At 48.1% G+C, this 26,369-nt stretch overlaps 1 protein-coding gene across 2 annotated transcripts in view; it reads right to left on the minus strand.

The window, feature by feature from the left end:
- The window catches only part of COL15A1 (collagen, type XV, alpha 1), a 104,168-nt gene that overhangs the window by 25,360 nt on the left and 52,439 nt on the right, over window positions 1–26,369 (minus strand). For both annotated transcript variants that reach the window (XM_010847040.1, XM_010847039.1), the window contains 14 exons: window positions 24,378–24,527; window positions 23,721–23,861; window positions 20,105–20,164; window positions 18,863–18,955; window positions 17,349–17,474; window positions 16,726–16,788; window positions 10,660–10,695; window positions 10,102–10,242; window positions 9,858–9,923; window positions 9,016–9,051; window positions 8,827–8,910; window positions 7,337–7,402; window positions 4,912–4,947; window positions 2,330–2,392 (listed from right to left, as the gene is read on the minus strand). In XM_010847040.1, the coding sequence (XP_010845342.1) occupies window positions 2,330–2,392; window positions 4,912–4,947; window positions 7,337–7,402; window positions 8,827–8,910; window positions 9,016–9,051; window positions 9,858–9,923; window positions 10,102–10,242; window positions 10,660–10,695; window positions 16,726–16,788; window positions 17,349–17,474; window positions 18,863–18,955; window positions 20,105–20,164; window positions 23,721–23,861; window positions 24,378–24,527 (1,161 nt within the window). The remainder of the gene's footprint in view (window positions 1–2,329; window positions 2,393–4,911; window positions 4,948–7,336; window positions 7,403–8,826; window positions 8,911–9,015; window positions 9,052–9,857; window positions 9,924–10,101; window positions 10,243–10,659; window positions 10,696–16,725; window positions 16,789–17,348; window positions 17,475–18,862; window positions 18,956–20,104; window positions 20,165–23,720; window positions 23,862–24,377; window positions 24,528–26,369) is intronic.

The following is a 26,369-nucleotide window of genomic DNA, read 5'->3' on the forward strand; positions in this document are numbered from 1 at the left end:
CTCACCACCATTTCTTTGGCCTTCAAATCGCCTCTCCAACCCCCCTGCCCTGACATGACCTCTTGCTGAAATATTGCACAGCCTCCTAAGTGGTTAAATATCGTCTACTCTGTTGCCTCCATGTACTTCAGTTACTGTCTGAAAGCACAGGTTGGGGTCCTGCAAGCCCCTCCAAGGCTCCTGCTGCTGCCTGCTCAGCATCCCCACCTTAATCCTCCAGGAACCTCAATCCTCAAGGTCCACCCCACCTCTGGCTGTATGCTCCCCGCTAAGGACCTCTGGCTCCTAACATTAATATATCTGGTGGCTTGTGCTCCTAACAGCTCAACTTGAGATCTGTTCTCGCCTAAAATCCTTATTCTTGTTAAAATATCTAAAATTGGGAAAGCCATGAGAGCATGATCGGTGGAGGCCTCTGTCAACACAGGGGTCCTGAGTCTCTATGTGGAATTTTGCCTCCAAGCTCCAGGCTCCTGTACAAACACTCACCTGATCAGGCAAAGTTATCTCAGTTGCTGGGACACAGGGGGGATGGGGAGACTGGTGGCAGGGACACAGAATCCTGCCCCCAATTCTGCACTCTGTAGGGCTACCTACCACCCAGGAGGCTTTCAAGAAGATATATGTTCAGAGAAAGGCCAGGGAAAGGAGCCATTCAAGGCTTCAATGCTGGCCCCTGAAAAGCTGGGCTGGACCACTCGAAAGTCTCCCTTCAACAGGGCTGGAAGCAGCCAGGGCAGTGGCGCCAAAGCAATCCGAGCAGCCTCTCCTCTCTGTCCCCCAGGCCCACACTTGATATTTGGATCTTACCACTCAACTGGTGAGGAAAAGCGGTCCTGAGCACGCCAGCAGCAAGAAGAAGCAAGCACAAAAGCATTAGAGGTAAAGCCAGAGAAAGTGCGTTTGCCGCTGGGGTCAGAGCAGAGCTGTCTGGGTGTTCTTCCCAGTTTTCAAGGTGGCAGGGGATAGGGCAGGGATGGCAAGTAGGTCCTTCTTGATCCGCCTGAACTTGCCACATGGAAAACAGAGTGTTTAAGGCAAGAGCTAATCGGATTTGACCAGGTCTCCTCGCAAGCCAGAGCTGCCCTGGCCCCACACCCTCTCTGCAGGCCCGAGGCAGCAAAAGGCACCCCAAGACAAGGTCTCATGTAGTGTTAAACTCAGACCCAGCACACTGAACCCTCCGCCCCCTGGACTGTGGTCCAACAGACACTAGAGACTCTCTCCACTTTCTTGGGGCTAGTGTGAAATGGTTTGGGAAGGAAGGAAAGAGAGTAGCTAATGGTCCTTTCTCTTAGAGATGCACCCACCTTCCCTGACACCCCAAGGCAGGCTCAGGGTTTCTCCTGCTGGCTTTGTACAGACTCCCGTTACAGCAATAACCAGTCTCTCTGTGGCTCTCTGCATGTCTGTTCCTCACATCTTATCTCACTGTTCCTAGCGCCTAGCATAGGAACCTGGCTGGTATATCAAAGGGAATGGATGTAAGCAGGATGAGTATATAAATGGATGGATGGACAGACGAATCCAATGCAGAGTCACAGCAGTCTGTGTATGAAAATGTTACTCTCCCCTTACCTATAAAAACCAACTGGGAAACCAATTCTAAGGCAAATGTGGAAAGGTACAAAGATCATTTCAACGTCCTAGAAATCTCAGGAAGTGCTCTGCATGCTAAATATTTATCCCAAAACTTCTGGACCAAGACTGCTAACCAACTGCAGAATGCCCCAGCTTATATTAATCATAATAATATAATAGCATAATAAGAATTTCTAAATGTTAGCATTCATTGCATTCATTACTCATACATCCTTTCATCCAGCAAATATTTTGAGTGCCATTCATGTATCAGGCACAGTGCTAAGTACTGGAGCCACAGAAAGGAAAGTGGATGTGCCTGCCCTCAGGGAGTGCATATCATAATGTGAGAGCCCGGCGCAGGCATAGACCGAGCACAGAACTCATGGGAAGAACATTCAGGGGAGTCTTGGCTGAGTTCTCTTTCCAACTATGATGACTATCTATTTCTCCATGCACTGCACCTGCACCCTGGAGGAATCTTGAGATCACGAAAGTTAACAGCTGGGGAGTGACTGCTACAAGACACAGTGTTTCTTCCAACATGATGAAAATGTTCTATAATTAGATAGTGGTGGTGGCTGCACGACCTTGCAACTATACTAAAAATCACCAAATTTCACAATTGAAAGGGGTGCATTTTATGGTACCTGAGTTATATCTCAAACTTTAAAAAAGTTAACAGCTACTTTCAACCCACTTGAAATATGTAGCAAATTCTCCCACCCACACACCTGGCCCTTCTTACCTGTTCTCCTTTTAGTCCTGGAAATCCAGGTACGCCAGTGTCACCTTTTGGACCTCTTGGGCCCTAGAAGGAGTTATTGGAGAGTACTTGGTTGTTTGTTAAAATTAAAATGCTTTAACTAAACAAAGTTTCTTTCTTTTTCCCCCAAAAGTAAAAGAATACAGAGTGTCAGTGGAAGTCACAGTTACGATGTTTTCCTAATTTTAAGTGGTCTGGAAATTGTGGTCTGGGGGAGGAAGACAGCATCGAGTGTTAGGAGCCCTAGAGGCCCCATTTCTCTTTGAACTATGGTTTCCTCCAATGGGCATCACTGAAACGGCCTTGCCTGCTGCCTCTGCTCACCCATGGGTCCTTGGGGCTGTCCTGCAGCCCACTTGCCCCATCATCCATCCTCCATGATTCCCACCCCTTCTCTGGCTCCCCACTACCTAGGGAATGGGATCCAGACACCCTAGTCTGACATCCAAAGTGATCCCAGCTGGTCTTGGCACTTCATCCTCCACTCCCGTAGCTCCACCAGGGGCGAGCCTGTCCCCTTAGCCTCTCTGCACCCACCCCCAACCCCCACCAATGCCTCCACTATTCCCTCTGCAGAACCAAATTCTGCACATCCGGTGAGAGGTGACCTAGTCTCAACTCCAACAGACACTTAAGATCTGCGACAATGACTCACACAGCCAGACGTCTGTCCCCAAAAAGAGTTTCAACACTTTTTATGTAATTTAGCTTTTCACAAGTCCCTTTCTTCTGGGTTAATGCAGTGGTCCTCAAATAGTTGTTATTTTTTAGCAGTGAAATTCTTTTCATTCCTTTTTTCAAGTAAAGTCTTAAACAAAAGCCCAGTATATAAAATACATCAGATGGAGTCTTGTCAGTGCCCTGGATCCTGCTTACTTGGCCCCCTCCTTACTCTTCAAGTGGTCCCAAAGGCTCCTCTGAGAAGCCCAAGGCTCCCTCGGGAACACAGAACTAGTCATTCAGAGGCAAATGTGTCTGGGACACACTCTGGTTTTGGAGAAGCCAAGCTGGGCCTGGAGCTCAGAGGTCTCGCCTCCTCTTCCTAACTAAGAGGTCTTTCCTGTGGCTGTCACTCTCTCCTGTTTTTTAATGTCAAGTTCTCCTGTATTTTCAGTGTCAGCATAGCATATGCTCCTTTAAAAAAATAGAAAACCTCAGAAATATAAAAAAGTAGAATAAGAAACCACTTATAATTCTACCATCAATGACAAATCCCCATTACATTTTTTGATAAATTTCCCTCACCTATCCTGGAAGCAGCACACACATCACCAGCGGCATTTAGGCCTTTTCATGACTGCACTATACAGAGCAATGGTGCAGATTTCACTCTGGAGCCTTGGGCTTCAGAGCAGACGCAAGCATTTAGACTCAACTGATCACTTCCTACACAGAGATGCACTTTCACCTTCCACGGTGGAAGCCCCATAGCATGGTGCACACAGACTGCTAATTACTGGACTTGCAGGCTCTGATTCCCCCCTTTCGGTCCCCCATCACCACCATCCTCTCTCTCTAGGAATTTTATCTACTTTGACTCTCAGTTCAGTTCTGTTCAGTCGCTCAGTTGTGTCTGACTCTTTGCGACGCCATGAACTGCAGCATGCCTCCCTGTCCATCACCAGCTCCAGGAGTTTACCCAAACTCATGTCCATTGAGTCAGTGATGCCATCCAACCATCTCATCCTCTGTCATTCCCTTCTCCTCCTATACTCAATCTTTCCCAGCATCAGGGTCTTTTCAAATGAGTCAGGTCTTCACATCAGGTGGCCAAAATATTGGAGTTTCAGCTTCAACATCAGTCCTTCCAATGAACATCCAGGGCTGATCTCCTTTAGGATGGACTGGTTGGATCTCCTTGCAGTCCAAGGGACTCTCAAGAGTCTTTTCCAACACCACAGTTCAAAAGCATCAATTCTTCGGTGCTCAGCTTTCTTTATAGTCCAACTCTCACATCCATACATGACTACTGGAAAAACCATAGCCTTGACTAGACAGACCTTTGTTGACAAGGTAATGTCTCTGCTTTTTAATATGCTGTCTATATTGTTCATTACTTTCCTTCCAAGGAGTGACTGTCTTTTAATTTCTTGGCTGCAATCACTATCTGCAGTGATTTTGGAGCCCAGAAAAATAAAGTCAGCCACTGTTTCCGCTGTTTCCCCATCTATTTGCCACTCTGACGCTAGCTACCTGAAATGACTGATTGATCTACTCGCATTTATAGGAAGCTAACCATGGGCTCCAACTCTGACTCTGGCTGGCCTAGGCTAGAAAGAGATGAACAAGACCCCACCCTCTGCAAGCTGATCATGGTACAGTTGAGGAAAAAAGAATAGGGGCATAAGTAACTGTTATTCAAGGCAGAAAAGAGGTGAAAATAAAGCCCTTTTAGACTCAAAGGTGGGAACAATCACTCTAGGTGGGGGCAAGTAGGAAAGACTACATGAGCAAGAACTACTAGAGCTCAGCTGGGCAGATGGAGAGGAACAGCATTCCAGGTGGGAGGAACAGAATGTACATAGCCACAGGGCACAAAGGAAGATGGCTACCATGGTACTCACTGGGAATCCTGGCAGCCCAGGCATGCCCTCGGGGCCCTGTGACACAGAAAGACAAAGAGGCAGCTCAGGAGCAGCACTTCCAGGCCAGCAGGAACCTGCACCCCAGGGGCTCACTTCCTCTGCTGCTGCTAAGTCGCTTCAGTCGTGTCCGACTCTGTGCGACTCCATAGACGGCAGCCCACCAGGCTCCCCCGTCCCCGGGACTCTCCAGGCAAGAACACACTTCCTCTAGCACCTCCCAAAGGCCCAAGCATGTCCCCACCCAGTGGGACTCAAGACCCATTCCATAGGGGGAGGAACCATGCAGTCACACAGCTAGTTGGCACGGAGCCAGAAAATGCCCAGAAGCCTGGAGCCTCTGCACCCCCAGTCAGGACTTGGGGCTCCGTGGGGCTCCGTAAGTCCCAGCCTCCCCCACCCCCAACCACTCCTCCTCCTTCTCGACCTCAGAAACCCCTGGGGCAATGAATGCAGTGCTTGACCTTCACAAATATTCTCAGAAGTTCCCCAACTCTGAGGGGTGGGCCCCAAGGGTGTGCTGGGGTATTTGGGGTTAGATGTGGGGGCAGTTGGTGAGACTCAGTTCTCTTCCCTCAGCGAGAGGGATTATTTTAAATGGCCAGTGGCTTTAAAGGCTCTAGGAAACAAAATTTGTGGTTCACTCCACATGGTGCCAGGACACTTTTTCCTCCAAGCCCAGCTACCCACATACCTATTAAAGGCGTAAGAGTTTGGCAGAATATACATACAGAGATATAACTGAACGACAACAACTTTCCCAATGCACAGTCATCCCCGGGTATCCGAGGGGTACGGGTTTCAGGATCCTCTGTGGATACCAAAATCCTCAGATGCTCAAGCCCCTTACATAAAATGGTCAGCATATAACCAATATACATACCCCATATACTTTAAATCATCTCTAGATTACTTATAATACCTAATACAATGTAAAAGCTATGTAAACAGTTGCCAGCAGGCAGCAAATTCAAGTTTTGCTTTTTAAAACTTTCTGGATTTTTTTTCAGTCTTTTTTTTAATCCAAGGTTGGTTGACTATGTAGATGCAGAAGCAACAGGTACAAAGGACTATATACTAATATATATATATATATAGTGTACAGACGAAAAGTGATGAAAGTGAAAGTCGCTCAGTCATGTTTGACTCTTTGCGACCCCATGGACTGTACAGTCCATGGATTCTCCAGGCTAGAATAGTGGAGTGGGTAGCTATTCCCTTCTCCAGGGGATCTTCCCAAACTAGAGATTGATATAATGGAGTGGAAAAGCGTAAGGATGTAATGGGGAGGGAACTATCTGAATAGGAAAACCTTGATCCTCCCTTAGAGATACCCTTGAAGGCCTGGATTTGCCAAAGAGAAAGCCAGGGATTGAGACAGAAAGAAGATTCTTGGGGTGGGAAAAAGAGAAGGGGTGCAGGCAGACAAGGCCCAAGGACTCAGAAAAGAGATGCCAATTCTTAGATCTTAGGCTGTGTTTTGCTTTAGAATTAAGCCACCTAATGCTCTAAACTTCCAATAATTAGAAGAAAACTTTGGGAAATGACTTTTGCTTCTTTGCTTTAGGGTTTGCTTATTGGGGTGTTTTGGGTAGTTCTAGCAGAAATCAAGGAAAGGGAGCCCCATTAAATGTAGGGAAGAGACAGTGAAACGACCCATGAACAGAGGCACCCGGCAGGAGACACTGGCTCTAAAGGAATCTCTCAGATATTTGGTTTCAGGATATATATTGCAAGAGCCTTGGGGAGAGAGCTGAGTTTTCCCCAGGATGTGGATGGCAGGGGTTCAGGCCAACCCCACTGGGGACTGGGAACCCAAAGCTTTCACGGCCAGAGCTCTTTCCTCTCTCCCCAGCTGTCACCAGCAGACGCAGAAGATGCAGTGGAAATCCACCCCCCGGGCTGCAGGAGGAAGCTTCCTTCCTCTGAGGTCCTACTGTGTCACAAACTGACTCTGTGGACTTGAAAAAATGAGATAGCTTCTTTGTGTGTTCCTGATCTCTAAACGGGGCCAGGAAGACTGAAGCCAGTCACATTCCCTCCTCATGTGCCAGTTTCCCCATTAGCAGTAGGCTCCTCCCCTTCTGGGAAATGAGACCACGTAAATAAAAGCAGGCCCAAAGCATTGCTCAGACGTCAATTAACTTGTTAGTTATGATTCTCTGATTTCCATTACACATATTTCTGATGCAAGGGACTGGAAGCTTCCACCACATTGGACAAAACTCCCAGCACAATCAAATTAATGTTGCAGCAACTTCTCAGAGACACAAGCTCTCTTTCCATTCTACTTTGAAACACTTAAGCTCTGTGCTTCAGGAGCCCAAAGATTCCAAACCCATCCAACTTAGTTTCAACTGGGGCATCTGGGTAGGACCCTCATTCCAGGGCAGCTGTGGATACACACCGGAGGCCCGACGAGCTCAGGAATGTCCGAGAAATTCATGAATCCTTGGGTGATGTTGGTCAAAGACTGAAAAGAGAAAAATCAGACAAAGAGACAGAGGGTGGCACATATTCCACCTCTTCCTGGCAGTGAGGCTTTAACTGAAGTCACCCTGCATGGCAGATGCAGGCGGAGACTGACAACACCCGCCCACTGCCAATACACACACTCCACCCACTTCTTAAGGTGGCACTGAGCCATATTATCACTTTTCTCTTTTGATTAATCTTAAAACTGCACAGTATATGAATGTCTTCTTTCTTGCATGATTTTAAATATTAAAATTTTATTAATTTTTAGAATTTAAAATATATACATGGTGAAGGAGATAATGAAGGACAGGGAAGCCTGGCAGGCTGCAGTCCATGGGGTCTCAAAGAGTTGGACATGAATGAGTGACTGAAACAATTAATATTATATGTATGTTACTAATATATAATTATAAATTAATAATAATATTAATACCTACAGAAAACAGTGTTTTTGGGGTGTATATGTGTGTTTTATGTGTATCTGTCCAAGTGGTTATTTTATATAAATGGTACCAGGCTATGTGTATTATTCTTCAACTTGCTTTTTTTACTCAATCATATGACATGGAGGTCTTTCCATGTGGAAATTTTCAGTATGAACATATTAGCACGTTGCCAAAGAGCTGTCTAAAGGGACTGTACAATTTATACTTCCAACAAAGAGATTTTTCTATTTCACCACATCCTTATCTACATTTGATATTTTTGAATTATACTTAAAAATCTATGTCATTGTTTTTTTCAGTTATTTGGGACTTTTTGTCTTTCTGTCATCTACTAGTATGATGTTATTTCTCTCATAAGCGCCATGATTTTTCACAAATGTGATGTTCTAATGTCCAGTGGGCTGCGATCGGGTCCCAGCCCACATTCCAGTCTTCTCTACAAATTTCCATCACTCTCCACATACCCCCAAGCCCATCAGCTCCCTGGGCCTTGGATACACCCATGTTTTTCTATTCTGTGCTTCGGTTCTGAGAGTTCCGACTCCTGAGTTCTGGAAGTCCTGTCCTCCACACCTACCTGGTAAATCCTGCTTAGCTTTCAAGTCCCTCTTTAAAGATACTTCTTCCAGAAAATCTGTCTGGATTTCTCATATTCTAAACCATCTTTCCTCCCTGGTTCCCCCACTTATGTTCCTTGCCTGTTGGTAACAGCTCTGTTACACTTATTTTCCTGACTGCAAATGCTGCCAACCAGAAGAGAGGGTTGGGGACACACTATGTGAGACAACAGAGGTATCACAGTAGGCACAGACAGATGGCCCACGCTGGCAGGTAGAAACTCCACCACCAGATGCCAGCTACACACCCCCTGCATAACTAGCAGCCCCGAAGGCGCCAAAGCTGTGGATAACCCTCCCTCCCCTTTAGCAAAGTCACAAAACACATAGCCATGCTCTGACCTGGTGATACTCACACTAGACAGGACCTCGATGCGCCCTGGTGGCCCCCTGGGCCCAGGGGGTCCCACAATGCTGGCTCCATCCATCCCTCTGTCACCCTGGATATAGCAGTGAAAGTGGGAAAAAATTCACTGTATATGGGTAATGCTCCTAGAACCGGGATGAAAACTTCTCTCACCCCTACTACAGATCTATGACCTCACCTTCGGTCCCCGGTCTCCTTTTTCTCCTTTGGGACCCTGGCAAAACAAACAAATATTCTTTGAATTTTTTTCTATTCACTTTGCCCACTTTCCATCTACCCTTCTGTCTTGCCATCTCTCCCTAAGCTCTCATAAGGATTTTATCCCTGATAATGGTAGCAAAAGATGAACGGCAAATTCCCCTTACAGAGTCAGAAGGAAGGAACATCTCAGACAGCAAGAGGAACAGAGGTCTTCTCCCAGCACTGGCTGAGTGTCCTTTGACCCTGCACCTCAGAGCCCTCTGCATCTGGGGGATGGGGGAGGTCTTCCTATTCAATCATGGAGGGGGCAGTGATGCTCTCCTCTGTGGGGCTCAGCTCCTCCTGTACCAGTGTGCTCAGCTCTGGGTACCACTTGACAAACATAATGAGATCCTGGGGACTGGTCTTGAGAGAAATATCATAGTAGAAGATGGACCACACCTCCCTGGGGGAAGAGGTAGCGGGCAGGGGTACCTGTTAGGAGCATGGGATTCTGAAATGGGGCAAAGTGTGAGTCTTGAAAGGGCAGCAGAAAGGAGGCAATGAAGTAGAGATGCTTGATGGTTAGGGACTGGGGAGAGAGAGAGAAAGGTAATTTTCAAGTTTTCCCATATTATATCTTGTGCAAAACCTCTATGCTGTTCCTCAAAGAAACAAGCTATAAAGAGCACCTGGTCTGCCCACCGCACAGCTGGAAGCTGGAGGCTCAGAGAGTGTGAATTATTGAAAGCAACAGAGCAGGACGGCACCCCACAGCTTCCCTGCTCCAGCATGACAGCATGACAATCCTCAAAGTGAAGGTTTCAAAAGTCAACTTACACTTGAAGCCGTTGGCCCAGAGATGGGCTCGTGTAAGTGCCTGATGCTTCCTGAGCCCTCGGTATCCTAGGGAAGGAAGAAGAAGAATTTCAGATCTGACTCCCAGACACCTCCTTGTGCCAGGTATGGTGCTGGAAGCTGGGGCTCAGCAGGGAACCAGCAGCACCATGGCATCCAGTTAGCTGGCCTTTCCAGTCATCTGTAATGCACATTGCTCTTTAACCACAGGGATGAAGGAAAATACCTCAAATCCAAGTCCTGTTGTGCATCCAGGGCCTGGGGGCCCAGGGGGTCCAGGAGGCCCTGGGGGTCCCATGACCCCAGGAGCACCAACTTGTCCAGTTTTCCCTGGGGGTCCTGGTAAGCCTCTGTTGCCAGGATCACCCTGTGAGGAAGAGGACAGGCTGACTATCTAGTCTTGGGTTCATTCATGGAAGGAACAACATTCACACCTAAGTCAGAAAAATTGTTCTTTGAATTTCATTAGATGGATGGATTCTCTGATTGGTGCTGCTTAATGGTACAGAAACAGCCGTCTTGCCAACTGACATTTTACTTGGAGATAAGCTGACGGCGCTCACTGAATGCGTTTGGGTGGAGGGAGTGACAGAGGAGAGAACCTGGCAGGCTATTCACTCTCCTCCAGCTCCAGATGTTCCGCCTTCCCCAAGCAGTTCCATCCAGATGTTTTTCTCTGATCCATGACATTTACATGTTTCGTACTTCAGCCCAACAGTTCAGTTATACTAAACCCAGAGAGACAGGAAGAAGGAAGAGAAAATTTTTCTTTTTCATCTTTTACCTTTTCACCAACTGAGCCATTAGGTCCTCTAGCTCCCTGAAAAAAAAATGATGGCTGATTATATATAATATAATAATATATCTTCCATTAGGTACGTTTAGAAGAAAATGCAGGATTACAGACACATAAGTAACAGGAGGTTAAAATGGGACTCTTCCTGTGCAGTTTTGACTGATGTCTCAAACCCGAGCCCAATACAGTAATTGTGAGTTTGCCAGGCAGGTCATGCTGAAAGCTTGTGAAACCCATCTTTCAACCATTAGTTCATTACCTACCTCAAGATTGAAAAGCAGAAGTTGAAGATGAACCAGGGAAAGATTGTAAAGGAAGGATTTCCCTGGAAAGCTGTCAGTGTACTGAGTGGACCCTCTCCCCACCTTCCCAAGATGGAAGTAAAGGGGTGCCTCTCCTCCTTGAAGCCAAGAAAAGGGGCTTCAAGAATTTGATATGTATTCCCTAGGCTTTTGGAGATATGTATATAATGGCTGACTCTCTTCTGGAAAAATCTAAAGAGCAAAAGCTGGCTGGAATAGCCCCAGAATTGAGTGGGAGGGTCTCTAAAACAGCTTATGTGTCCACTACCAATGGGGGCCATGGAAGAGGTTTTCTAGGGGGTTAGATGTGGATCCCGAGATAAAGAGCCAGCTGTGAGTTCAAAGCAGAGGGGAGGACCAATGGGAGCTGATGGTCAGGCGCGGTCAGCCACAGGATACACTGCCCTGCATCAGAGGACTGCAGCTGGGGGCTCCCAGCTGGAGAACCTCCAAGGAGACCACCCCAAGCACGCTCAGGAGAAGAAGCCAGAAACCGCATGGCCACACAGAAGGCTCTCGACACCATGACAAAGCCACAGTCTAAGGCTGCGCCTTCTCCCAAACCCCTCTTCCCCTTTCTATATCAAATCCACAGAAGTGACAGAGTGGATAGTTAAACAGTCATGCTCAAAACTAAGATGGTGAGTGACACTTGAACCTGAAACAGTGAAGAATGCCAACGAGAAAACACGGGAAGTTGAAGCCAGAGGCTTCAGCCATGGAGACAAACCACAGGGAGAAAAATATCAGGTAAGGGAGGAGTGGAAGCCAAGCGCAGACTATGGCTCTGCTAGATAGAAGTTGACATTCCAGAGCTAGATAGCCATGGAGCCCTGCCCCTCTCCCCTCACCTTCCATTTTCACTACAAAAACAATAAGAGCTGTTTATTGAAACAATGGGATATGGCAGAGCCTCAGGTGGCTAGCAGACTCTGGGAGGTCCAAGGGTACCCCAAACACCTAAGATCAGCTGTTGAGGCACATCCTAGTCCTCCTGTCCTAAAACCTGCAGAAGTAGCTACCACCCAACTCGCCAGTACTTTGTATAAACAGAGGCAGAAAACAGATTAAAGAGGGATTCCAATTTCTAAAGCATAAACACACAAGCAAGAAACCCTACACATCTGAGCAAAAGCACACTCTGAAAGAGAACAGCATCAATCATGGAATGTCTCCTGAGGAAACAGAGCTAAGAACACAAACTAATCAGTACTCTAAGTAAATACTATATATTCTCAGGGAGAAAAGGGAGGATATTATTACAGCCAAGAAACAAGGACAAACTATTATGAAATAAGAACAGTGGTTAGAGAAAAAAAATCAATTAGAGATCTTAGACAAAGATATGTACCTGCTGAGAGGAAATACTCTATAGAAAGGTTGAATAACAGAACAGACATATTTAAAGAGAGAACCCCAGAGTGAACCCGGCTACTCTGTGGGGTGGCGGGAGGACAGGAGTGCTTGCAGAAGGAAGTAGAGGTAACTGGGGTCCTGTGGCTTCCCTGCCTGCCAACCTGACCTGGGAAAAGCTAAGTGTGATCTTACATCCAGAGCAGAAACAGAAAGAATTGGGTTCCAGTTTTGCTGCCCAACCTGCAGGCTACAGTTTCTGTGTCTGTTTTTCTTGGGTGTGACCAGCCACCATCGTCTGCAATGCAGACGATGCAATTTGTCTGCAATGCCATTGCATCGATGCAATTTGTCCTTGAAGGAAGTACCATCCTTACGTATTTTTCCAGTAATAAGTCAAATCTCAGTCAGAGATATTGTGAAATAGAAGTTAACTTAGCCCAGTCTCTTGATTTTTGGACTCTATCCTCTGAAAACATTATTATTGTTGACTCCATTCAAGAAAAGGATGCTCATAAGATGAAAAACTGTACTTTTTCAATTGTCTTTCTGACTTTTCAAATCAAGAGTACATCTTGTAGCAGTTTCAAAGGAAGTTCCAGAAGATATGTTAGCCTTTGATTTATCTGTCTCAGAAACAGATGATTTTATCTAGCTTGTAGGTATGAAGAGATAGTATCTGGGCCTATTTCACTGGCTCACAGATTTGGTGACCACCATTTTGGAATATGAGTAGATCAGTTCAGGGATGGAAGAGCTTATGTTACTGTAACGTATATGAACAGGCAGAGTCAAAGTGGTAGCTCCAATTTAAAGGATCAGCAAAGACCCCACAGCTAAACTGGTGAAGGCAGACCTATACTTCACTCCTCAGTGAGAGAGCTGTGTGGTGAGGCTATGCACTGTCCTGGAATTCCAACCAGCAGAGTTGCGAGTCTGAATATGATGATGGTATGGAGAGACCAGTTCTACAGCAGAAACACTGTGAAAGAACCAGGTATGGGAGTGCTGCCTGTTGCAAAATGATGGTCTAGAATTTATTAGAAATTCTGGGGACTTCCCTGGTGGTCCAGTGGCTAAGACTCTATGCTCCCAATGCAGGCAGCCTGAGTCCAATCCCTGGTCAGGGAACTAGATCCCATGTGCTGCAACTAAGGGTTTGAATGCCACAATTAAAAGATCCTGCATGCTAACGGAAGATCCCACATGCCTGGCGCAGCCAAATAAATATTTTTTAAAATTCTGGCTCATTATGGTAGCTGGGTTTGCTAAGGACAATGTTAGACTTCATCACACAACATCAAAGACCTTTTCAGTTATGGTTTCTTACTGCCTTATCAAGTCTGCTGGTTTTGCATATAGTATTACACTGATAACTTCAATTTGTTACAGTTAAAATTGACTATGCTCTATATGGTTTCATGGAGGCCTACAATTCAGATTTTTTACCAAATACATTTGATGATTAAAGAAGATATAAAATAGGAAATCCAGCCAATATCATAGCGTTTAATTGAAACAAGCTGTTGTAAGCTCTAAACCCATTACTAGATCCTACTTAAGAGCAGCTCACCACTCAGGTTCTTGGGAAGGGGTACACTGTTCCTTACTACACAAGATTTAGAGAATTGATCGAAGCCAATTTGGAACTGGTTGGAGAAAGGGAAGGTGATGGTCATTTACTTGCATTCCTCACACATCTCATGCAAAAGCTGGTTTTACAGGGCCCAGCAATGACATTTCAGGAGCTCAGTGAGGTTACTCACAGCCAGTTATTGGGAGCTTAATAGTCCTCAGCAATTCTGGGCACTGAAGAAAATTTGAAACATAAACTCTCTTCTGCCTGGGCATCCCAGTGCCTTTTGAGACTGAAGAATAACATGTATCAGTCAGATTATGAAATAAGCAAAAGAATGACAACCATCAGTCCTAGGTCTGTGCTGAAGACGGCAGAATCAACAGTGCAAAAGCAGAAAGAAATTTTTCAGAGAGCCATTTCCAGCATGTTCTTCAGCAGCCTTTCCAGAACCATTCTATAGATGAGAAAGCAAGCCATCCCCTGCCCATTCCTTCATGGGCTAAAGATCTCAGAGTGGCTGCTCATCTTAATTTGGGGAAAATAAACTATGGAATATTCCTATGATCAAACTCAACACAGAATCATCTATTTGATGAATTCTTAATGACATCCACATTTTGATGACAATCTCACATTTGAAAATTATTATCTATAACAATATTATTTCCAGCCAAGTAAACCAAATCTTATTCTTCAGGGTTTTCAACTATCTGGACTGGCTGATACTTGAGGGTGAAGAGAAGAGAGACTGATGTCCTGGTAGCAACGAGGAATGACCTCCCTGCAAGTGTCCACCTAGCCGTGGAAGGCACTGCCTGGGCAGGAAACGAGTCCTCTGGCATTGGAGGCATGTAAACTGAGCAGGGATCGGAGGAGACTCGAGGATCACCTGTATCATTGGGTTTTATGTGGTACATCCCTGAGATTATTCACTTTCTTTAGCATGTTTTTGTTGTTCTTTCACCTTCAGACTATTCTGCTTGGTTTACTTTGCGGGGGTGCAGGTAAGTGTCATATTCAAGGTTTCCCTTCAGCTCTCCTGAAGCAAATTTCCAAGTCTTTCTAGAATCTGTTTTTCCTTGACCAGAAACCATCATAGACACACAGGGCAACAAATTAGATCTCATAGCAAATTCCAGGAAGAAAAAAGTGATTTATCTGCCACAATTATTCTGGGCAAGCCTGCCACTTTTGTGCATGACCGAGTGTCTGAGCAGCTGCAGAGTGCGCCTGCACGGGTGTTTGCGTGGATGTGGGCGTGGGCTTGGGCATTTTTCAGTCTGAGACCAGAGCAGCGAAGGGTGTGGACGGGGTAGAAGTGTGAGGGGAAGGGGTGTGGGGCAGGGGCAGGGGAGCTGGTAAGAAGAGGAGGGAAGGCGAGAGTAAGTCTTGTAATGTTTCCTGCGAATTTTAATTTCTTATGAAAGAGCTGGTCTATGTAAAACGAGTTCTGTAAAACTCAACAATTGTTTCTTCTTTTTCTGAGAAATGAGCTTTCCATGAAAACTGAGTTACTGTTTCAATTAAACACACTTGAGAGCTGACTGAAAATGGAAATTCAGTTCAGTGACGATGGGAGTGTCTAGGGAGTCAGCATTTCCCATAGCTTTGTCCAGGTAGGGTACACAGAGGGTCTCCACTCCCCTAGCCATGTGGATGAACCCTCCCTCCTCTGAACCCCAGTGAAGCTCAAGACTACATCTCTAGAAGGAAGCTCACCTTATCTTTATTGTCTGCCTGGCAGAACACAGCTTATCTCATCAACCAGGCCAGGAACACAATGGGCAGGAACCCCACCCCCACAGCACCAAGTGGACTTAACAGACAGAAGATTGCATGGGTTTATAGAGAAGGAGGAGAATGAAGGCGTGTGAGACTCAGAAATGGAGGATTCATCAAACTGCTCACGGAAGCCTGTGCTAGATTCTAAGGAGACACAGACAATGCTTCTGCTCTGGTTGTCAGAGAAGGGTGGGGGACAGAATGGTAAGCTAACAGCTATAGTGTCCCTGGCTGGAGGGGTCCCAGCAGAATCAACATTGAGCTAAAGGCAAGTGGAGGAAGGAGTGTGCTTTCCACTCATGAACAGTCCAGGAGAACTTCCCAGAGGACAGATCTGAACTGGGCCTAGGAGGATGAGAAAAGGGAAAGGACAGGAAGCCCAGCACAGAGGCCAGGAGGTTGTGCAAGCCTGGGGGCTTTCAGCAGCGCTGGCTGGCCCGGAGGCGGGTGTGTGAGGGAGCAGTGGTGGGGAACTAAGAGGTAGGTCAGGAAGGGACTTGAAGATCTGCACATAGTGAAGGTTCCATCCTGCGGGCATGAGGGAGCCAAGGGTGCTTTCTCAGTGGAAAGACAGTGAGTGATGAGAGCTTGCTCTGGCAAGATGGACTGGCACGTGGGTGGAGGCTGGACTGTGAGTGGGGAGAAGGGGCATCAGTGAGGGGCCTGATGCCACCCTGTAGGCAAGGAAGAATGAATGTCAGGTCAGGGCAGAGAGAGGGGTGAGAGATGTGGACTTAAGATTGGCCACTCCTGGCCACGGACTGATGGTGGCAGGAAAGGAGAGGAGGGAGGAGTTAGAGAAGACTCTGTTTTTGAGTCCAGGTGACTGGGCGGATGGCGGTGCCATTCTTGGAAGCTGGGAACATGCAGGAGTAGACGGGAAAAGATGCTGAGTGCAGGTTTGGGTATAGAGAGCCCTGAGGAGAGACATCCAGCAGGGAGGACCAGGATGGGGTCAGAGGCAAGGTCGGGCTTAGAGGACAGAGGCAGGATGGCCTGGTGGTTCCCTATGCAACACCCCTCCCCCTTTCCCCGTACCTTCTCTCCTTTCATTCCCGGAAGACCAGACGCTCCATCAAGTCCAGGTTTTCCCTCGGGGCCCTGAGGAACATCAAGGACAATCAGCCTACAATATCTTTGATAAGTATCAAATACGAACCCTCTTTGGAAAAGGAGGCCAGAGCTGAGAAGACCCAGCGGGTGAGGCGGGTGGGTCTAAAGCCTTGCGTCAATCTGTAGCGGAACAACTGTCCTGGCCACAGCTCGGCCACTGCTGGCTGTGCGCCTGTAGACGAGTGTCCTTCACTCTCTGGGTTGTGCTTTCTCTTCTGCAGGGCAGTCGGGGGCAGGGCTGGACTAGACGGTCTCTGGGGCCTCCCACCCCAGGCCGAGCACTGACGGACTATGTTTCCAAGGTTTTACACAGATTAAGATGAAGCAGTGAAACAACGTGTAGGATGATATTTTCCTTGGCTGTTGCTTCTTATCTGGAGTCTTAGTAATAGCAATGTCTTGGCTGAGGAGGATTTTGTTTACAAGTGCCAGCTAGCTGCTCACACCTAGTCATAAGCCTTAGCACTGGGGTCTGCAGTCTGTACCCCCTCCCTGGCTAAAGGAAGCCCCATGGGTACCGAGAGGGGGCGGTGACTTCGGTAGCTCACCGGGGGACCAGGTTCACCAGTAGGTCCATCCTCTCCAGGAGATCCAGGGGGTCCCATGAAAACATCAGTTCCTGGTTTTCCTGGGATCCCAGGTAAGCCAGGTGGGCCCGGGGGACCTGGAGGACCCTAAAAAAAGACACCGTGTTAAAAAACAGGGCAGGAGGGGACAAATGAATATGTTCCACTCACTCCATTGTTGAAAACGACCCTACGGGTACAGACTGGTGTTGCTCCTTAGAAGATGGGGAAACTGAGGCTCAGTGAGATGATGTGACTTGCCTAAGAGCTCACGCATACAGCTAATTAGGAGAAGAGCTGAGATTTGGACCCAAGTCTTTTTAAGCCCATTATATAATGTTTTCTGCCCAGATGTATGTATACGATACAGATGCAATTTGTTGGAATTCTTAGAGGTGCTCTACTTTAGTTTTCTGATTACCTGAGAGGTTAGTCTAAAACTGCCTATTGTTATAAAGTGAAAAGGTTAGTCACTCAGTTGTATCCAATTCTTTGTGGCCCCATGGACTATATAGCCTGCCAGGCTCCTCTATTCATGGGATTTCCCAGGCAAGAATAATGGAGTGAGTTGCCATTCCCTTCTCCAGGGGATCTTTCTGACCCAGGAATCGAACCCAGGTCTCCTGCATTGCAGGCAGATTCTTTACTGTCTGAGTTAAGGCTTATTTGTTAAGCCTTATTAAAATACCCCTGCAATGTACTAGTCTTTTTAGCTTGGGGCTGGGTTTGCTGATGTCACCAGCTTAGACGTTCTAAGTGGGTCCTGTCCCACTCATCCAGTGAGTGCTGAACCCTTCCAGCCCTGTCATGATGAGTGGGCAGAAAGGCAGCTGAGCAGAGCCCTCTAGATGGGGATTCTTGACAGGGGCTCAGAGGAAGGGATGGAATGAGGTTGCGGCTCTGAGGACAGATGCATGAGACCCAGGTGAGAGGAGAGGTGCTCCCAGGGGGAAATCTAGAGGGAGCTCTGGTGGCCCAGCCTTGGGCAAGAGGCTGGGGGACCAAGAGTTGCCGAGGAGGCAGAAAGAGTGGTCTGCAGAGGTAGAAAGGGGGCTGCCTCAGGGTAGGGAGGGTTTTGAGAAGGGTCTGGAAGTCAAAGTGTGAAATGCTGTGTAGAGAAGAGGCCAGCAGGTCTCTGTGCTGGGTAAGGGGGTGGAGGGTAGAGCCGGTGGTAGAGGTGAAGGTCATGGTACCTGCTGTGGAAGAGGTGCTGAGAAGGCTGCCAGGGGAAGGAGGCAAGTGTAAAGTGGGGCTCCTGACTGTAAACTAAGGTCAGACTCACTTAAAACTGACCAAAGATGGAAATGCCGGGCATACATAAATGTAGATGCGAAGTATAGTGAGTCCCAGGAGCCCACCGTCAGCCTCAGCAGTCATCTACAGAGGCCAGGCTGGTTTCATCTGTTATCAATCCCTGTGTCCCCCCTCCTGGATCCTCATGAAGGCTGCCCTCCCCTCCCTACCTGACACCAGGCCTTTTAACCCTTCACACTCACTCTTAACAGCTCCTCACTGTGCACCAGGTCACCAGAGCCAGAGCTGACATCCAAGCCCCAGCCCAGGCCGGAGCCCTCAGCCTCCACTTCCACCTGCAGAGAGAAAAAGTTCCCATGCTGGGTTTCACCATCATTCTCCAAGGACAGGCATGTCACTGAAAGCTTTCCAGCATTCTGTGCCCCTGTAACTGCTGCTGGTGACTTCCCTTCTGGCTCTTTTGCCCGGTCCCCTCTACAGCTGCCCTCCTTCTCTCCCTCCCAGCTGTGCAGCCAACATACAGCCAGTGCTCAAACACAGGACACTTTCACAGCCTCTCATCCTCTCTTTTCCTGCATTTCCAATCCCTACTCATCCTTCAGGGTCCAGTTCCATGGTCTCCTCCTCCAGGAAGCCCTGCCCAACCCCATTTTCAGACAAAATTCATCTCTCCTGCTCTGTGTTCCCACCAGCCTCTGTGGAAGTCTGGATTTGGCCGTAGGGCCACCTGGCTTTGAAGCTCAGTTGTGTGTATCTGTCGGCCCCACTAGGCTAAGACTCCAGTCCTGAGACACGTCTGGGTGCCCAGGGTCCATCATGAGATCTGGGACCAGGAAGGCACTCAATGTCTACTTGTTGAATGTCATCAAATTCCTCCAAAGAACAAAAGGAAACTTCCAAAACACCTTTCTGGTACTTAATTCCTGAGGATGGGAACCAGGCAAAGCCTCCTTCAATCATCAAGGAGGATCTGGGTTAGGGGTTGGAGCTGAGTCTGGGCAGGTTGTGTGCGTGTGGGTGGGAGAAGGGAAGCGATGACATGGAGGTGGAGAGACAGTTAGGAGGCTGCTGTCCCCATCTGAGGGATGAGGAGGTGTTGCACAACTAGACTGAGGGGCTTGGGGACTGACTGGATCAGGGAGGTGGGGGGAGGCACTTGAGGACATTTCCTGGCTTCTCTCTTGGTGATCAGGAAGATGGGGTACCATTCCCAGAACAGGGGAGCCCTGCAGGGAGAGCAGGCCTAGGAGCATGGTGACAAGTTCAGCTTGGGATTTGAGGGACCCAGGGGCCTTTCAGGGCACAGGATATAAAGGAGCTTTATAAATATAAAACTGCTGGGCTCCAGGAGAGAGTCCTGGTACAGGAGTGAGCACTGAGCTCTGACTGCAGGGCACTTGAGGGGACGAATCCTCTGTGGCTGTTTTGTGCATCCCTGGCCCCCCGCACTTTGTGCCCGTGACAAGCATGGGTAGGAATCTCACCGTGGGTTCAGTAGGCACAGCAGGTCCAGGGGGGCCAGGAAACCCCTCCTCAGCTTCACCCTAAAGAGAACAAGATGTCAGTGGAGCACTGGGCACCCCTTCCTCCTGTCCCCTTCTCTCTCCAGAAATTACGTTCCTCTTCAGAGGAGGCTTATGCAGGAGTTTTATATACCTAATCTGTTAAGCATGTACCACATGCCAGGTAAAATTTCCAGGTATTAGCTCATTTGATTCTCATCCCAGGGAGAAGGTCTACATCCCCATTATACACATAAACAGACAGAGAGAGGGGTGTGGCAGGGCCAGATGTGGGTATCCCTCTCACCCATTACCTTGGGTTAAGTCTAAGATTCAAAATCATCCAAAAGATACTTCAGAGTGGGTGGTCCTGTTACTGTCTTTGTGGTGTTTTTAAATCATTTCCTGAGGAATCAGGGTACCTATTTCAGCTTGTCACAGATTCTATACACAGGGACTTAGGGTGATGTATCTTTACAGGTTATATGCCAGGATGAAATGCTGCACGCTTGTCTTTCCCTTTCTCCTTTCTCTCCCTCTCTCTTCTTTTTTCTTGTTGCTTAGACACTAAGTCCTATCCGACTGTTTTGTGACCCCATGGACTGTAGCCCACCAGGCTCTTCCGTCCATGGGATTTCCCAGGCAAGAATACTGGAGTGAGTTGCCATTTTCTTTTCTAGGGGATCTTCCTGAGCCAGGGATTGATGCCATGTCTCCTGTGTTGGCAGGCAGATTCTTTACCACTGAGCCAGCCACCTCTCTTCTTAGAAATTTTAAAAAGTCTCATTGGAGAAGTCAGAAGCACCCTTGGTGGAAACACCACCGTATATTAGGAAACTATCAACCACCACAGTTCTGCTACTTTAAGGCCATACTTGCTGACATTTAGAAAGGGTATTTCCTTCCCGGGCTTTTGCACGTATCTATTTTTAAAATGTTAAGACCCCACAGTATACTAAATTTCATAACCAACTTTTTTCGCTTAGCATTATACAGTATTTTCCTCTGTCATTAAATACTCCTAGTAAGTTTAATTTTAATAGCTGCATAATGTCCCATTATTTGAACATCCTTTAATTCAGTTAACTCCCCTATTGTTGGCTAAACTGTATCCAGTTTTCTTTTTCCATTAGGGACAATACTAAGATTAACATCCATGTACAGAAAGCTTTTTTTAATATAAGATTACCTCTTTTAGGATTGATTCCTAGAACAGAAGTGTCTGGGTCAACAAAATGCAATTTATGGTGTTTATATGTGTTGACACAGAACTTCTCAGAAGTAGTCAGTCACTGACACGGCCATCAGCATAGCTGGTCTCACCAGGCCCTCACCAAACACCAGCTTCTCAAAGCACAAAATATAAAGGATCTAAGGACAACTGAACCAGGCTGCCCAACAAATCAATGGCAAAAAGAACAAAGTAGGTGGGAGAAAATCAGACTAAAAGAGACTTAAGAGACACCAACCAAACAATGTAGACCCTGTTTGGATTCAGATCCAACCTAACCATAAAAAGGCATATTTAAATAGCCAGGGTATTAGATGATGTGAAGGAACCATTGTCAGCTTTGTTAGATGGATAATGACATCCATTATCACCCACTGATGGATGATACTGTGGCAAAGGGAAAAAAGGTCCCAGATCAACCTTTTAATACACATTAATGTGTTTTTGAGTTAAATGATATGATGCTTGGGATTTGCTTTAAAACACTCCAGCCTTCCCTCCACTCCAAAAAGATAGCTGTAAGAGGTGGATAAAAGCAAGACATATTATGTTGCTGACTGATGTATATGAGGGGGTTTTTTATACTATTCTAAGTCCTTTTGGGAATTTTTAGAGTTGCCATAATAAAAAAGTTTTAGAAAAAGGAGAACTGGCTCTACGTGAAGACACATGGCCAGCCAGCACCGCTGCACCCAATGTGGCATCTCTGTGGGGAGAGGCAGTCTTGGAGTTTTGTGTGCTCCTTGGGGTGAGGACCAGAGGAGCAGAGGCACTTCATTTAGGGAGTCACAGCACAGGAGCTGGGGGCCACAGGCATCCAGCCAGCCTGGCAGGTTCCGTGTTCATTGCCTGGTCGAGTCTCCTGGGAGCACGAACCCTGGCACCAGGAGCTCCTCAACTGGCTGGGCAGTGAACTCAGACACCTGCAGCAACCTAAGCATCCAGGTGTCTCCAAGATGCAGAAAAGTTTAAAAACCAGAGCTCTTGCTCACCTTCTCCTTTTACAGAAAGCAACACCAAGACTCACCACAAGTCAGAACCTCAGCCTCCCGGCTCCCAACCTGGGGCCGCTTCACTACACCACACTCTCGGGGATGCTCCAGGGCATGAGCTTTGCAGGCCAGTATGCCCGGGTTCAAATCCTGGCCCTGGTCTTAGGGGCGCGCCACAGCAGGCAGCTTCCTTTACCTAAATGTCACTCCCCTTGCCTGGGAAACAGAGATGACTCTCCTTGCACCACAGAGTGGCGTTGTGCATAGATCAACTTGGAACCCAGAGTGCTTAATAAATGTCCATGCAAAAGGCTTATTTCTTGCCCCTTCACTGTGAGTTCCTTGGGGATAGGAACGAGGTCATATTCATCTCAGTTTCCAAGTGTATAGACTAAAGGCCCTGAGTTGCTGTGCATGGAGTCATGACAAGTGAATGAACAAAAAATAAAGAGACAGAGCAGTGCTTGGCAAGCACCAGGTGCTGGTGCAGTAGGCATTTGGGACTTGCAGCTGGCTCTCAGATGTACCATCCCATAGTCCCTCCAGTCCCGGGTCAGCACTGTGGCTGAGGGACCACGTGCCTGGAGGTTGACTCAAGGCTCTGAAAGCATGTGTGACCAAGTGCTACTCGGGGAACTGGCAAGCCCAAGCTGGTCACCAATGGAACACTTTCCTTTAAAAATATTGACACTTAAAGGGCAATTTAATTCCCCAGTTCACACAAGCCCATGCCAAGGACTGGCTCTGGGTTTCCCACTTCTAAAAGACAAAGTCACAGCCCTTAAGTAGTGACAACCTCACACCTGTGCACAGAACTTTCCAAACAGTCTCTGACCTGCATTTCTGACTTGACATCACAGCTACCCTCTTTTACAGATGAGGAAACTGAAGCCCCCAAAAAAAGGATTTGCCTGAGGTCATATAGTTGCAACCCAGAATTATAGAAACTTGTGTTACACGGCACCTGAAGGTAATTGGACCCTCTCCCCACCCCAACACACACACACCTTTGATGCTTCTATTTCCTTTATAGTCTCTGCCACATCTTATAAGCTTTCTCACCTCCAGAATGGGAATCTCATGACATTTGAGATGGGCCTTTGTAGCTTTCTGCAGGTCTGCCTGTTGGACTCACTTCGGTTAAAGATGTGGGCAACTTGGGACACAGAGCCAGGTGCCCTAGGTTCTTACCTCATGCTTTATCTCTACAGACTGCAGCTTCCTCATGTGTTCTCTCAAAAGCCCCAATTCTGCATGTTGCAAACCAAGATGAAAACCCACGCCCTTCCCATGACTCTGGCCTTTCTTTCCCTCCTCTGTAAGACTGGCCAAGTCAAATCTTCACACCTCTGTGTGAAGTGAAATCTTCACTTACCGGAGGAGCCCCGCTTTCAGGGGCTACTGAGGGTAAGGGGAGTGGGGGCCCCTCAGGGGGAGTGCTGCCCAATGCGTCTGCCCCAGCCGCAGTAAGGGGCTCCTCTGTCGTGGCTGCTGCTAAGTCTTCATCGCCAGGACCCTGAGAAGCCAAAGCAACATAAGGACTCGTGTCGCCTCACCCACAACGCCACACGCACACTGCTGCTGGGGAGTTTTGTCGACTGTCCTTTGAGTGGTGCTAGCCCAGTTTCAAAGCACTCGCCTACCTACAACTGTCATTACTCCCGACATACTCACCAAAGCACAGGTTCACAATCCTCTTCTGAAACGTGCATCTCCTCTAAGCCCTCCTCCCTAGCAGTGCTCACTGCCTCCCCTGATCCCAGCAATGCTGTCTAACTTTGGACCACGCTCTGAGAAAGTTCTCCTAAGACAAAGCTGGGCGTAGTAGGGTCAGGACCAAGCCTGCTCCCCTGACCCCCTCTGCCATGCTCCTCAGTTACATCCTGCCTCCCTCTGTTGGTGCCGACCTAAATCCGTGCCCTAACGAAGTCGCCTGTGCATATGGCTCTGGGAAGGCCAGCAACTGCTCCTGTCTCATGACCCTGACCTCCCTCCCCATTGTGAGCTGGAGAGGATGCTAGGAGACACCTACAGAAGTGACCCCTTGCTCGGAGGCCACTGTCGGTGTGATGAAAACCAGGTCGTTGGTGGGGACCCCGCTGGCCTCTTCTTCCTCAAAAGTGCCGAGTGGCACATCTGTTGCAGCTGCTGCTGTTGTAGAGCCTTCTTCACTGATTGGACTCTGAAAGGAAATTGGCGCAAGGGATCATCCACCTCATCCATACCCCGGGTCGCTGGGTGTGTGACTGCAGGGAGGAATCTACTGAGGTCATCAGACAAAAGCATGGCCATAGCTCATCTAGCACCAGCCTCAGCCCACAGACCCCCAGAACTCCAGGCTTAGAATGCACCCCTCAGGCCATCCCCTCCCTGCCCCAGAGTCCCCTCCAAGACGTTTCTGCTGGATGCACATCTTGAGTAATGGGAACTCCCCACCTGCACAGGAAGCCCTTCTATCTCCAGGCAGCTCTGCTAGCTTAGTTTCTTTTGAGTAAAGACTGGAACCTGATCCCCAGTTTTCTCACCCTGTGACAAGGGATTTGCCTTTAAGAGGAAGGAAAGGTAAGGGCGGAGGGAAGCAAGGCGAAGAAGAGGAAGAAAAAGAAAGGGCAGGTGGTAGTGATGATTAGTTAATTAAAATAATCCATGTAACCAGCAAGTGGCTTGGGGCGCTCCATCACCTGGTAGGGGCATGCCCTCTCCACTGTAAAGTTTCCTTGTCTGGACATTAGTACCAGAGGTGAAAGGCTGAGAATGAATGTGTGGAAGGATCTCAAAGACCAGTGTTGGTATGTGACAGCCTGACGACCCCCTCCTTTCACGCACCCAGCAAACATCTACTGAGGCCCCAGCATCTGTAGGGATGCAGACAGATCTATGAGCAAGATGTGTGTGCTCCCCAGCCTCACAGAGCCCACAGCCCAGCTGAGCCAGAAATGAGCAATTTACCCAGACTATTCCTAATTACAATTGTGATGAGACCTTCCAAGGAGACATTCAGGGGTGCTGTGAATGTGTCTAACAGGCAGACTTCACAGCCTGGGAGGCGCCTTCCTAATAAAGTGATGTTTGAGCTGAACTCTAAGGATAAGCAGGAATTAAAGGAGGGAAGGAGGAGGAGGAAAAGGTCCAGGCAGATAAGAGAGGAGGGTGGGAGGGTTCTAAGGCAAGGAGGAGTGAGGCATGATCCAGAAATTGAAAAAAGACCAGTGAGGCTGGAGCACTGAGAGCAGGGACAGTGGCCCAAGATGTGGCCCCAAGGCTGGTGAGGCTGAACCCTGCAAGCTGTGGAGGGCAGGTGGGGGAGCAGGGCCTGCAAGGGGAACAGTGGGAAGCCTCCCACAGACAGCTGCCCCCACCAGGAGGAGCTGGGAGAGAGGGTGGAGGTGGCCAAGGGAGGCCTTAGCCATCGTCTGGGCTGGGGATGCGGTGGCTCGATCCAGGGTGCTGGCACTGGAGAAAGGTAGAAAGAGGCACAAGTGTGATATGTTGAGGCAGAAAAATCAACAAGACTTGACACGTGACAGAATGTGGGAAGTATGGAAGAGGGAAGAGAATTCTGGATTTGGCAGCTGGTGGATGAGGACTCCATCATCTGAGACAGGAACTCAAGAGAATAAGGAGTCTAGGTTTGAATCTGTCGAGTCTGAAGGACGTGCAGGACAGCCATTATGACAGTGTTACAGGACAGACTTGCAGTGTCCTTGGATCCTTGCATCCTGCCTTCAGGAGATGGGAGTGTCTCTCCATGATGCCTGAAAGGAGGGTTGAGAAGGCCTGGCCAGGCCATTGGACCATGCCAGGGCTTGCTTGAACCTGGACCCTCCACTGTGCTCTGACCACCTGTGCTTGTGCCCAGAAATGGGCGTGGCTGTGGCCACCATCACCTCCTCTGTTCACACCCAGCACTCTTCCACTCCTGCTCCCAAGCCCTGCATCAGCCCTGAGCTGTCCCCATGCCTCCAGGGGCCACAGCACTCTCCACAGCACACTCATGGGCACCGGCAGACCCCACCTCTGAGGG

Source organism: Bison bison, unplaced genomic scaffold, assembly GCF_000754665.1.
Source record: "Bison bison bison isolate TAMUID 2011002044 unplaced genomic scaffold, Bison_UMD1.0 scf7180017864243, whole genome shotgun sequence".
NCBI lineage: Eukaryota > Metazoa > Chordata > Mammalia > Artiodactyla > Bovidae > Bison > Bison bison.